This window comes from Pseudorasbora parva, chromosome 2 (genome assembly GCF_024679245.1).
Source record: "Pseudorasbora parva isolate DD20220531a chromosome 2, ASM2467924v1, whole genome shotgun sequence".
Lineage (NCBI taxonomy): Eukaryota > Metazoa > Chordata > Actinopteri > Cypriniformes > Gobionidae > Pseudorasbora > Pseudorasbora parva.
In genome coordinates, this window is record NC_090173.1 from 17,628,282 (window position 1) to 17,642,406 (window position 14,125).

Genomic DNA, 14,125 nt, shown 5'->3' on the forward strand with positions numbered 1-14,125 from the left:
AAAGGAAACATCTATAATTTTGTCCAATACAATGTAATGCTATTGCCACAAATACAACCGTGAGACTTATGACTGGTTTTGTGCTCCAGGGTCACAAATATTAGTTATTATTATACATTTTTAAAAAATGACTACACTACCCAAAAATCCGTTCGTGTATGATGAGTGTGACGCCACCGTCAGCTGATAGAAGTCACATGACATACATTTTCGATTTCAGACATACAGGCACAGGCAGATCCTACTGATCGGGAAGCAGGAAACTAACATATATTTACGTTTTCCAGCGTACACAATGTTTCTATCCATTTGGAAATCGTCGTGATCAACAGTGTTTTTTTTTTTTTTGCATTATGAATTAGCTGTTTACATCAGCACTCGGTAAGTTTTACTTCTCGCAGTTATTATCACAGTCGGTGATTTACTCACAAGAATAAATGATAGCATTAATCGTTAATTAATAGCTCATAATTAAGTGAATCAGATGATGTGTTCACATTACACATATATCCCACAATGGCTTCTTTGGTTAGATGTCATGAGGAAGCAGTTATGCTGCATATGGGGAAAATAGCAGTGCTGTGCCAGGTGTCATGCTTTTGTGTGTTCACTAGTCTCAGGTTGTCATCGAGCTAAAGACTATAAGCCAACATGACTCCGGAGAGAAAGACCCTGCTCAACATCATCGTCCTGGGCTTGGGCTTCATGGTGATGTTTACTGCCTTTGGCACCTGTGGGAATATTGAAGTAGGTTTTGAACTTTTTCATACTTGGAAATCCACAATTTGATGAATATTATAATATTATCAGATGTAACAAGGCTTGTAGAAGCCCACTGAAAATATCCAGTATGAATATCAAACCTGCATCCCTTTTTTTTCTCCAGCAAACTGTAATAAAGAGTTTCAACAGTACAGAGTTTCATGGAAGTGGCTACACCAGGTATTCATTTTCTAAATTTCTTCCTTTTCTGTTTCATTCTTTGTAGAGCACACACACTCTTCCAGTTTGTGTGAAACGGCTTCTCACAGAAGAAAAAATGTAGGGAGGGGCTTGAGTTTGCCCTTAAAGATAGAGCGACATGCCTCATAATCTGAAAAACAATCCACCGCTCTCCTTTGACTTTTTATTGCGTGAAGTGACCTTGTCTTTTCTGACTTATAACAAATAACAGAACAATGTCTAAAAGCTGATATGTAACACTTAAAACTCCGAACAAAAAAAAACATACGTTTTTATAAGATGTTGACCCAAAAAATTACCATTTAAGGACACAACAGTGGATACGGACAATTGAGACCGAGCACAACATGTTATATTACACTGAGAACTACGCCCCCTGGAGGGGAACGTAATCAGCGAAAGGAAATATACTATATAAAACTGATATATAGATATTAAAAAAAATGTTTACTGCACACGTCGACATACTGAGTGTCAGGATTACAAAATCGACCCATTCTTCCTGCTGAAGCTTCACGTATTGCCTTGCATCCAATTTTATCTCCTTAAACGCTCGTTTTTTTGGGTCAACAGCTTATAAAAACGTAGTTCTATTTTTTTTTTTTAGCTTGATTGCTGCACACCTTGTCATATCATTTTTTTGACATTGTTCTGTTTTTTGTTATAAGTCAGAAATGACAAGGTGACCGCTTCAAGCAATAAAAAAATTAATGGAGAGCGTTGGATCCCCCACACCCATTACCCTGTTGTGGGCGTGGCTAAAATGTGATTGGATGGTTGTGGTTTGCTATTGGTGGATCTCTGTGAGTGACAGGTTGCACCGCCCTCATCATCAGAGTAGAGAAGAGATGTCTGTGCAAAAGGCAGGGGAAGCTTTTTTGAATAAAGATCATGAGGCACATTATGAATTAAGATAAAATAATGATGTGCATGGGATCAATCACATAATAAATACTTAAATATTCCATTAAAAAAGCTTTAAAGACAGATCTTAAATAAAGAGTCATCCAGTTCCCAGATGAATCACAACATTAGAAATGTTGATCTGAAACAAATTAAGGTTTATATATATATATGTGTGTGTGTGTGTGTCAAAGTCATAAGACTATGTACTTGGTCTCTTTGTTCACACTGTTCACAAACTTTGCACATGACATAAGAAGTGGCCGTTCATAAAACGTATACTTTTTAGTTTATTGTAAAAACCCATATAATATGATGGGACATTTACTACCAGATTCCCACAGTTGTGCTTAAAATCATGTGACATGTTTTGACCTCTGCACCCATTCTGAATGAGATTTATGATGACCGATTCGAAGATGAAAAGCATGTGCTGTGAGCTAACGAATCTCTCTTGACCTCAGTAATTACATTGACCATGATTAGGTAACGAAGAAGCACTGTCTGTTCTCAAAGAAAACAGAACTTTGAAACAGAGAAATGAATGCAGTGGCATGTGACCCAACAGTCGTGACACTTATTCAGCACGGGCTCTTTACCGTGTGCAAAAATCTTGTGGTGGAAGAATATATATATTTTGCTTGATTTCTGTAAATAAAAATAAATAGCCAATATAATTATTTTTCACTTTGCCTTTTCTATAGAAAGCATTGAAATGGCTATAAATAATAATGTCATCAAAGCAAATACATCATAACAATTTTGGCATTGGAGTTATTTTAATTAAATATGAAATCCATGATTATTATATTGGTGTTAGCATTCTGTAATCATCCTCCTAACCAGCATAATCCCACCCGTAACACGTCTTTTCCATCCTTCTCTTCTAGCATGGCGATTATCTACGCGGTATTCTCTGCTTCTAACCTCATAGCGCCCTCAGTGATAGCTGTCGTTGGACCTCAGCTGTCTTTGTTTTTTAGTGGACTTCTTTACAGGTAAGTGCCTGAAGGGCTTTCAGTCATAAATTCTGGAGAAAACGACTGAATTTGATTACATGGTTTGCTCTCTGGTCTCTTTTAGTGCTTATATTGCTGTTTTCATTCATCCGTACACTGCATCATTCTACACTTTATCTGTGTTGCTTGGAATTGCCGCTGCAGGTTCGATATCATTATCTGTTCGGTTATGGAATCATACTAAGTAGCCACACATCCGCTAAAACTTTCCGCTAACTTTTGTCTCTCGCAGTGCTCTGGACGGCCCAGGGGAATCTGCTCACCATCAACTCTAAAGATGCCACCATTGGGAGGAACAGTGGAATATTTTGGGCGTTGATGCAGTTTAGGTACGTCCTGCTTGTTGACACTGAGCATGTATAGAAGGAAAAATTGAACATAAGGTACTAATATTTATTTATTCTCTTTTGCAGCCTGTTCTTTGGAAATCTCTACATATACCTTGCCTGGCATAACAAGAGTCGCATAACAGGTGAGTACATTTTATATATATATATATATATATATATATATATATATATATATATATATATATATATATATATATATATATATATATATATATATATATATATATATATATATATATATATATATATATATAATATTGGTCAACTATGGCCACTTTGGTGGAAATCACCCCATAACTGGGGGAGAGTCATAATATAATTTTGGTTGAAATTAAGACATCGGTTGCTTATTTGATGTAACAAAAACATACTGTAAAAGGACCAAAATAAATTCTGAATGGTTAGACAGAATTATAATTGAGGTCTCTAGTTGAATAAAGCTGAAAAACGTCTTCTGCTGGTGTCAGATAAGGACCGCCAGACAGTTTTCATCACACTCACGGTCATCAGTCTGGTGGGCAACTTCCTCTTTTTCCTGATCCAGCGACCAGACCCAGAACCTGCACTAGAACCTTCTGATGCCTCTGAGTCACTTCTGCCAACAGACATCTCTGACAGTAGTGAGGTGGTGTAAGTACATAACTTTTACGCACTTCTGCAAATCAAGACCTTAATCTGGACAAGTTTAATCATATCATATTGTGTCTTTTTTCCTTTGCCTTGCTTCCTATTCTTGTTACTCTTTTAAAGTCCATCCCAGACTCTGTGCTCTCAGGCACTGGAGGCATTCAGTAAGTAACACTAAAATATTTAAGAATGTATGCAGAATTAAAATGGTGTTCTGTTAAAGTTACGTGCTAAGATCTCTTATCTCATCAACAGAGAGATCCATAGAGCTGGCTATGACTAAAGAGATGCTTTTATTGAGCATACCCTTTGCATACTCTGGTAAGTGCAGTCCTCTAAAAGTAAATCTGTGTGGTAGCAGTGGTAGATCAGACCATGATGATAAAGCAAGCAAATTATGAAAAGAAGCGAGCCCAAAACAGAGCCCTGGGGGACCCCTTTGGCAGCAGGGGGATTTGTTCTATTGGATGCTAATAATGCACTTATTTATTTATTTATTTCCAAAAGGGACAGTGTACATTAATCAACGTTCATGATTCATAGTTAAATGTATCCAAATTAGAAGACTAGTTTTTATTGATAGCACCTTTGCCAGATTTGATTAGGACTAGAACTAGAGAAAAAAAGGAAACAAGAAAAACCAACAGTAATAGAACCAGAGCCTGTAAACAACTCTGTAAAATAAAATTAAACATATAGTACTATATAATGGTGATATAATATGTAATGTTTTACTGTTTTGAGTCTTCTGTTTGAACATGTTCTGTTTAAAAGAAACTCTTAATGCTTCAGTATACCAAGACATTTTGGACAAATTCATGCTCCCAACATTGTGGGAACAGTTTGGGGATGGCCCTTTCCTGTTCCAACATGACTGCGCACCAGTGCACAAAGCAAGGTCCATTAAGACATGGATGAGCGAGTTTGGTGTGGTGGAACTTGACTGGCTTGCACAGAGTCCTGACCTCAACCCGATAGATCACCTTTGGGATGAATTAGAGCAGAGACTGCGAGCCAGGCCTTCTCGTCCAACATCAGTACCTGAAACACCCACCTATCCATTTTCCCATAAACACACTCCTAAACCTTGTGGAAAGCCTTCCCAGAAGAGTTGAAGCTGTTATCGCTGCAAAGGGTGGGCCAACTCCACATTAAACCCTACAGATTAAGAATAGGATGTCATTTAAATTCATGCACACGCAGGCGTCCCACAACTTTTGGCAATATAGTGTATGTGTGCCAAGTTTGATGAAAATATCTCATTCCGTTCACAAGTTATAGCCATTTTAGAAAAAGTTTTTTTTTGCCCTCTTCTAATGTTCTGGTGGTCCTTAGGGGACGTGAATTGAAATGTCACTTTTTTTGTATTATGGACAATCAGACTTTAGAGAATCTTGCTGCACTGGTTTTTTGTTCCGGTCGGTCCAAAATTCTAGGACTAGTTTGCAACAAAATCCAAGATACCTGAAAATTTAGTGACGAAAAAGGTGAGGATCGAATCAATGCATTTCATCCGTCTTGAGCCAACGATATAAGACGCTTGAGCCTACACCTAACGGTTTAGGAGTTATGAGCCATTTCGTACTTTTGACCCACCCCTGCCCCTCTGGCTGATCGGGGCGAGCCTTGGTGAAGTTGTAGTTGAGTACTACCAGCCCACAATGTTTCAAGTCTCTACGACTTACGGTTTGGTCTGCCTCCAGCTACGCACTTAAACCCCTAAATACAAAATAATAAGTACCTTTTCCTTTTGTAAACTGGATTATCCAAAATCCGTTATTACCACATGGATTAAAAAGTAACTAAATTGTGATATACTCTATACCATTACAGTGATATAAAAGAATTCATAATGTCATGTAGGATTTCAGACCTACTGTCCACCCCACTGACTATCTTTTGGAGAGCTGTCTCAGTTCTGTAAATGAATATCAGATGTATGATGTTGAGATGATGTGGCTGCCTATCTCTACAGGTCTCGAGCTCACATTTTACAGTGGGGTGTATGGGACATGTTTAGGGGCCATGACTCAATTTGGAGAAGGCACCAAGGGTCTTATCGGCCTATCTGGAATTTTGATCGGTGTTGGTGAAATACTTGGTAAGTGCGTTACAAATAGTGTGCCTCTCGGTGAACATGGCAAAACAAATGTAATAAGACGATTTCTTTGTTTATCCAGGAGGGGGAGTGTTTGGGATCATGGATAAGTGTCACCGTTTTGGCAGAAACCCGGTAGTCTTTTTGGGGCTGGTTACCCATATTGTGGCATTCTACCTCATCTTCCTCAACATAGCCAATGATGCTCCTGTGGCCCCAGAGGAAGGCACAAAAATGCAGGCTTTTATCCAACCCAGGTAAGAGACGACTGTAGTACTAGACTGTCCAACAAGCATGGGGATTGAGAATTGAGGCAGACATGTTTCTCGCAACTTTGTATTGATTTATTTTATTGTTCATGTGTTGTGACAGTGTGCCTGTGGCGCTGATATGCAGTTTCTTGCTGGGTTTGGGTGATAGTTGCTTCAACACTCAGCTCATCAGCATTGTGGGGCTGTTGTTCCGGGACGACAGTGCCCCAGCGTTTGCAGTCTTTAAATTTGTACAGGTTTGAGCCTTCCTTTTATTAAAGTACTAATGTGTAGCCATCAACTCTATATATAATGCAACTCTATATGTATATGTAAAGTCATTAAATTGTTTAATATAAAAAGACAATGCAATAATTATATGTTTGGGTAAAAACTTATGAAAACACAGCCGCGTCATATGTCAACCCAATATAAAAAACGTATGGTTATGTATATTTATTTAGCTCTCCATTTTACATTTAACAGTAAAATGTTTTTCTTTGGTATTTTAGTATTAAAATCGGAATAAATTAAAGGTAGTATAATATGATTAAATGATAGCGACTGGAGCCATTTTTCCATGCCACAAAATGTGTGTATATATACCTATACACACTCACCTAAAGGATTATTAGGAACACCTGTTCAGTTTCTCATTAATGCAATTATCTAATCAACCAATCACATGGCAGTTGCTTCAATGCATTTAGGGGTGTGGTCTTGGTCAAGACAATCTCCTGAACTCCAAACTGAATGTCAGAATGGGAAAGAAAGGTGATTTAAGCAATTTTGAGCGTGGCATGGTTGTTGGTGCCAGACGGGCCGGTCTGAGTATTTCACAATCTGCTCAGTTACTGGGATTTTCACACACAACCATTTCTAGGGTTAACAAAGAATGGTGTGAAAAGGGAAAAACATCCAGTATGCAGCAGTCCTGTGGGCGAAAATGCCTTGTTGATGCTAGAGGTCAGAGGAGAATGGGCCGACTGATTCAAGCTGATAGAAGAGCAACTTTGACTGAAATAACCACTCGTTACAACCAAGGTATGCAGCAAAGCTTTTGTGAAGCCACAACACGCACAACCTTGAGGCGGATGGGCTACAGCAGCAGAAGACCCCACCGGGTACCACTCCGCTCCACTACAAATAGGAAAAAGAGGCTACAATTGAGATCACTAAAATTGGACAGTTGAAGACTGGAAAAATGTTGCCTGGTCTGATGAGTCTCGATTTCTGTTGAGACATTCAGATGGTAGAGTCAGAATTTGGCATAAACAGAATGAGAACATGGATCCATCATGCCTTGTTACCACTGTGCAGGCTGGTGGCGGTGGTGTAATGGTGTGGGATGTTTTCTTGGCACACTTTAGGCCCCTTAGTGCCAGTTGGGCATTGTTTCTGACCATGTCCATCCCTTTATGACCACCATGTACCCATCCTCTGATGGCTACTTCCACCATGTCACAAAGCTTGAATGATTTCAAATTGGTTTCTTGTACAGTGAACAATGAGTTGACTGTACTAAAATGGCCCCCACAGTCACCAGATCTCAACCCAATAGAGCATCTTTGGGATGTGGTGGAACGGGAGCTTCGTGCTCTGGATGTGCATCCCACAAATCTCCATCAACTGCAAGATGCTATCCTATCAATATGGGCCAACATTTCTAAAGAAAGCTTTCAGCACCTTGTTGAGTCAATGCCACATAGAATTAAGGCAGGTCTAAAGGAAAAAGGGGTCAAATACAGTATTAGTATGGTGTTCCTAATAATCTTTTAGGTGTGTTTGTGTATGTATGTATATATATATAATTTTTTTTTTTTTTTGTGGCATGGAAAGAATGGTTCTAAAAATAACTTTTTTAAGTCCATCATTAAAGCTTTGTTTACACTTGGGCAGCTATTTTCATAAACTGACATTTTCAACCTTTTAAATAATAGCATTGTGCACACGTACCTGTGTATATATGTGGTCAAGAGCTTGCCAAACCTGTAGGTGGCGGTGTAACAAGAAGCTCAAGCCCCCATGTAAGCGAATCAGAAACACAATCAGAAGTTGTTGCAAAATTGCTGACCTCCGAGCACTCATTCGTCTCTGCTCCTCAACATAATGGAGCAGTTGTATTTGCAAATGCAAACAAACAATAAGAGTTTGCACCAATATAAATGTGACTGCTACTCTGAACGCTTCCATGATCATAGGTCGCACTTTTGACGTAGGTGCGAGCTCAGTTTACATACAAACGTGCAAACAAAGATTTTCAAAATCTCCACTCTGGCCGGAGATTTTAGAAAGACTCGTTTTCAGAGGTGAATTCTCCGTTTGCGTGTCAACGAAGGGTGCAAACAAAGGGAAATGTCTCCGTTTAAAAAAAATAGCCATGTACGTGTAAACGGGGCCTAAAGTAAATTAATATATCCATTGCAGGATTATATTTTAATTTGCCATTTTAATTTACGTCATCCTAAAAAATATTTAATATATTTGCATGTGTAGTAGGCCTAGTATAAGAACTAGTCAACAAAAACCCACATTTATTGACTTCAGATCTGTGTCTTGTGTGGAATGTGAAGTTGTGTTTCTTCCTGGTGTCTCTGCAGTCCATCACAGCTGCGGTGGCCTTCTTCTACAGCAACTACCTTCTCCTGCAGTGGCAGCTGCTCATCATGGTGCTGGTGGGCTTCCTGGGCACCGGGACCTTCTTTCTGGTGGAGTGGGCTGCTATCAGCAGTCGACGGGACTCAGACTATGACAGTATCTGATAGGAGCGGTCAGAAGGACTGAAGTGCCAGAACTAGCGTCTCATCTCCAGCCATCAGCCTCAGTGAGCACATCTGCAATGCTCTTTTTTTTCCTTCTAAACCTTCAGCTGCGGGAGCACCTAAACCATGTATCCATTCTCCTTTTCAAACCCATCAACTTTATAGACTTGTTTCTTTACTTGCACATAAAATACGTTTACTCCCCAGATGGGATCAAGGGTCAAGTGCTGGAATGCAATAATAAACAGTTTGTTCACACTTTTACGTGCAATGCCAACGACCATCTACAATATATGGTCTCATCGTCAACATTTTCTTAACCACACTGAACAAGTGTGACTAAAGACACAATTCACCCAAAAATGAAACTTCTGTCATGATTTACTCACCCCTCAGGTTTGCTATTGATTGTTTCGGGGAACACAATAAGAACCGTGCTGTTCATTTCACCACAAAGATAGTGATCAAAGCTCCTAAAACAAGCATGAAAGTGTCACATAATAGCTCCACACGAATCATGCACTATATTTCAAGTTTTCCCAGGCCATGCGTTTGCTTCATCTCAGAACAATCCTCTAAAATTTAAATTTAGGATTCAATGATGCCGCTTTCTTTGCACGAGGTTTGTCCAAACACTATTGGTTTTCGTTTGGTAAGCGAGCGCAACTTGCCAGTTTGAATACAGGGAATGGGATTTGTGAGCTGCTACCTAAATTGTCCTAAATTACCATCGGATGCTCACAGAAAATGTTCATATGACATCAACAGTCTTAGGATAGAGTGCTTTAGACACTGCGCTTTGTCAATGTTGGAGCCGGAACGATGTGGTCACTGTGAATTGTGTTGGGAAAGCTTTTCACTGAAAAACAAAAATGAGGATATGTAAATGAAGACAGAAGTTTTACAGTATTTTAGGTGAACTACTCCTTTAAGTAGATGTAGAAGTCTATGGAAGATTGTTTTCCGCCAGGGAATAAAAACTCACAATAAAGAAAAAGCCAAAACTGCGATACGGTCCGAATTGAGAAATATGGTGGCGAATATGGAGAAATAAAGTGGTGACATTAGGAATTTGTTCTCTGAATCTTGGGCACATTGTACTAATTTGTAACTGAATCAATGGAATATATTATTATAACGTAAAATTATTATTTTTTTACTGTCTCAATTCGGACTTTATAACTCTTGTCTTTATCATTTAATTGGAGTTTTTCACAATTATGAGAAAAAAAGTTATGATTGAGGAATATTAACTTGCAGTTATGAGGAAAAAAAAGTATAGATAAGTTTATATTGTACATTATGAGTTTTAAAGTCAAAATTGTACGAAGCCTCGCACATGATGTGGACAAATATGCCACAGATTAATAATTTTTTCTCTCGTTTTTGTAAATCGTGCTCACATTGTTGTACTAATTTGTTCCCTCGTTTTAATTTATTACTGAAACAAGGGAATATATAATTAAAATGTGGCCACAATTTAGTACAACGAGGGAACAAATACTTTTACTGCATGTCATATGCGGATTTCTGTAAAATTTCGAGATATAAACGAGAACCCCCCCCCCCCCCCCCAATTTTGACTTTAAACCTCGCAATTGCGAGATATCACAACTGCAAGAAATAAAGTTTCAAATCTGAGAAATACGGTTCGAATTGAGAGATATAAACTCGAAGTCAGAATTGTCAGATGTCAAAATTAACATTAAAAAAAAAAATCTGTGGAGGAAACAAGCTTCCATAAGTCTTAGTGCATTGCAATAAATCACTGAGCAATGAAACATCATTTATATACACTACGCTGTGACACTGTAGAATGCAAATGTGAATATAGACACGATTTTTATCTTTCACAACCACAAAACGTGAAACGCTCCGTGCACAGTCACAGTCAGTTTTAAGGAAACAATTTTGCCAAAGATTGAAGCACTCTTTCTATAATTTTGCCATTTTTTTTTAAAAGTTTGTTGTTGTTTATTTGTGTGAAGTAAACAAATATTGAAAATGAATCTGATTACTGATATAATCAATAGAAAACCGAGAAGAAACTATTTGAGAATCATTATAAACCACAACTGTACAGATATCAAGCTGAGCCTAATTCAAGAAGTCATAAATATTAATGTATTGAGACAGATCTTTTCTTAATACATTTACAGTAAATATGATACAAGCTCATTTGCATGGGAGCAGAAGCTACATTATTACACCACGAACGGTTCAGCTTTATTTGGGTCAATCCAATGCAATCTATAGGATGTTGAGGGAAAGTTATTTGAATATCGGGTCATTTACTTGAATGTATCTTACTGTAAAAATGCTAATGGGATGTGGATTTTCTGTTTTCTTTTATAAATGTGTACATATGAGATTAAAGACAATTTTGAGCCTTTGATTCTTGCTAGTGTCTGTTCATCAGTGCTTATGATACACGACACATACAGTCAAAATAATAGCAGTACAATGTGACTAACCAGAATAATCAAGGTTTTTCGTATATTTTTTTATTGCTACGTGGCAAACAAGTTACCAGTAGGTTCAGTAGATTCTCAGAAAACAAATGAGACCCAGCATTCATGATATGCACGCTCCTAAGGCTGTGCAATTGGGCAATTAGTTGAATTAGTTGAAAGGGGTGTGTTCAAAAAAATAGCAGTGTGGCATTCAATCACTGAGGTCATCAATTTTGTGAAGAAACAGGTGTGAATCAGATGGCCCCTATTTAAGGATGAAGCCAACACTTGTTGAACATGCATTTGAAAGCTGAGGAAAATGGGTTGTTCAAGACATTGTTCAGAAGAACAGCGTACTTTGATTAAAAAGTTGATTAGAGAGGGGAAAACCTATAAAGAGGTGCAAAAAATGATAGGCTGTTCAGCTAAAATGATCTCCAATGCCTTAAAATGGAGAGCAAAACCAGAGAGACGTGGAAGAAAACGGAAGACAACCATCAAAATGGATAGGAGAATAACCAGAATGGCAAAGGCTCAGCCAATGATCACCTCCAGGATGATCAAAGACAGTCTGGAGTTACCTGTAAGTACTGTGACAGTTAGAAGACGTCTGTGTGAAGCTAATCTATTTTTAAGAATCCCCCGCAAAGTCCTTCTGTTAAAAAAAAGGCATGTGCAGAAGAGGTTACAATTTGCCAAAGAACACATCAACTGGCCTAAAGAGAAATGGAGGAACATTTTGTGGACTGATGAGAGTAAAATTGTTCTTTTTGGGTCCAAGGGCCACAGGCAGTTTGTGAGACGACCCCCAAACTCTGAATTCAAGCCACAGTACACAGTGAAGACAGTGAAGCATGGAGGTGCAAGCATCATGATATGGGCATGTTTCTCCTACTATGGTGTTGGGCCTATTTATCGCATACCAGGGATCATGGATCAGTTTGCATATGTTAAAATACTTGAAGAGGTCATGTTGCCCTATGCTGAAGAGGACATGCCCTTGAAACGGTTGTTTCAACAAGACAATGACCCAAAACACACTAGTAAACGGGCAAAGTCTTTGTTCCAAACCAACAAAATTAATGTTATGGAGTGGCCAGCCCAATCTCCAGACCTTAATCCAATTGAGAACTTGTGGGGTGATATCAAAAATGCTGTTTCTGAAGCAAAACCAAGAAATGTGAATGAATTGTGGAATGTTGTTAAAGAATCATGGAGTGGAATAACAGCTGAGAGGTGCCACAAGTTGGTTGACTCCATGCCACACAGATGTCAAGCAGTTTTAAAAAACTGTGGTCATACAACTAAATATTAGTTTAGTGATTCACAGAATTGCTAAATCCCAGAAAAAAAAAATGTTTGTACAAATAGTTTTGAGTTTGTACAGTCAAAGGTAGACACTGCTATTTTTTTGAACACACCCCTTTCAACTAATTGCCCAATTGCACAGCCTTAAGAGCGTGCATATCATGAATGCTGGGTCTTGTTTGTTTTCTGACAATCTACTGAACCTACTGGTAACTTGTTTGCCACGTAGCAATAAAAAATATACTAAAAACCTTGATTATTCTGGTTAGTCACATTGTACTGCTATTATTTTGAACAAGACTGTACATAACAAATAAGGGGATGAAACCAAGAGAATGAAAAGAATAAGAAAATATACCAATCAGGCATAACATTATGACATAATATTGTGTTGGCAACATATATGTTGGATATATGACTTGATATATATCCTTTTGCTGCCAGCCCTGACCCGTCGAGGCATGGACTCCACTAGACTCCTGAACAGAGGTGGACAGTAGTGGAGTATTTTTACTTTCTACTCAAGTACATTTTTCAAGTATATACTTTATCCGTGTTTTTCTTTGGAAAACGTTTACTTCTCTACATTCCAAAGCATAATACACAATGGCATACTTTTTACTGCACTACATGTCATAAATAAAAATTAACTTGTTAAAATGTTAACTAGTACTTTCTAAATTTGAGTAAAAGTATACAGCACTACGTTTTGTATGTCATTAAGTATTAAATCATATTCAATATGGAACGTAGTGCTGTAAAAAGTACAATATTATGTTTTACAAGATTATGAATTAAAAGGGGGTATTTTGAAAAATGCAATATACCTGTGTGTGTGTGTGTATGTATATATACCCTAATTAAATATATATATATAATAAATATATATACCTATATACATACCCTAATATATATATATATACCCTAATTAAATTCATAATCAAAGCCTTAATCAATATTTACCTTCCTATATTATTATAATGCTTCTTTCCAGTTATGATTTTGCCTAAGAGAACCACTGATTGTTTCTTGTTTTCTAAAGTGTGTATTTGGTCTCTGAGGAGTGACTGAGGGTCTGGCCTAGAGATGTGTGATGTGTCACTAAAACACTTGAAGGCGTCGTGTGTTTGGATTTTGGAGGCATTACACATAACATGCCAGGAGTGCAGAAACAGTGTTTGCTCACTTAACCCGGCTTCCAGATATGAAATATGGATTTGTCATTCATTTAATTTATTATATTTTATATTTTCCTTTTACTGAAACACTAAGGGGTCAAAAAAGAATATTGCCTGTACTATTGTCTGTACCTCTTATTGAGAGAAAGCACATGCTATGTTTTGGGATTGAACTGGAGATTAATCAGCTCCAACATTGGAGAGACTGTGTAT

At 37.9% G+C, this 14,125-nt stretch overlaps 1 protein-coding gene across 1 annotated transcript; it reads left to right on the forward strand.

Annotated features, from left to right (window-relative positions):
* The first annotated feature begins 216 nt into the window (after positions 1 to 216).
* mfsd11 (major facilitator superfamily domain containing 11) lies at positions 217 to 11,366 on the forward strand. The gene is made up of 14 exons (XM_067457682.1): positions 217 to 381; positions 615 to 747; positions 887 to 942; positions 2,757 to 2,864; positions 2,950 to 3,029; positions 3,118 to 3,214; positions 3,299 to 3,357; positions 3,703 to 3,865; positions 3,986 to 4,026; positions 4,118 to 4,183; positions 5,838 to 5,963; positions 6,043 to 6,217; positions 6,333 to 6,468; positions 8,812 to 11,366. Exons 2-14 carry the CDS (start codon positions 652 to 654, stop codon positions 8,971 to 8,973), a joined length of 1,365 nt encoding a protein of 454 aa, XP_067313783.1. The 5' UTR covers positions 217 to 381; positions 615 to 651; the 3' UTR covers positions 8,974 to 11,366.
* Positions 11,367 to 14,125: the final 2,759 nt, after the last annotated feature.

Excerpts from the sequence above, each read along its gene's own strand:
- mfsd11 (XM_067457682.1), top strand. The coding sequence starts at position 652 with ATGACTCCGGAGAGAAAGACCCTGCTCAACATCATCGTCCTGGGCTTG. Across the intron at positions 3,215-3,298 it reads TGGGCGTTGATGCAGTTTAG|CCTGTTCTTTGGAAATCTCT; the intron begins GTACGTCCTGCT and ends TCTCTTTTGCAG. Across the intron at positions 3,866-3,985 it reads TCTGACAGTAGTGAGGTGGT|TCCATCCCAGACTCTGTGCT; the intron begins GTAAGTACATAA and ends ACTCTTTTAAAG.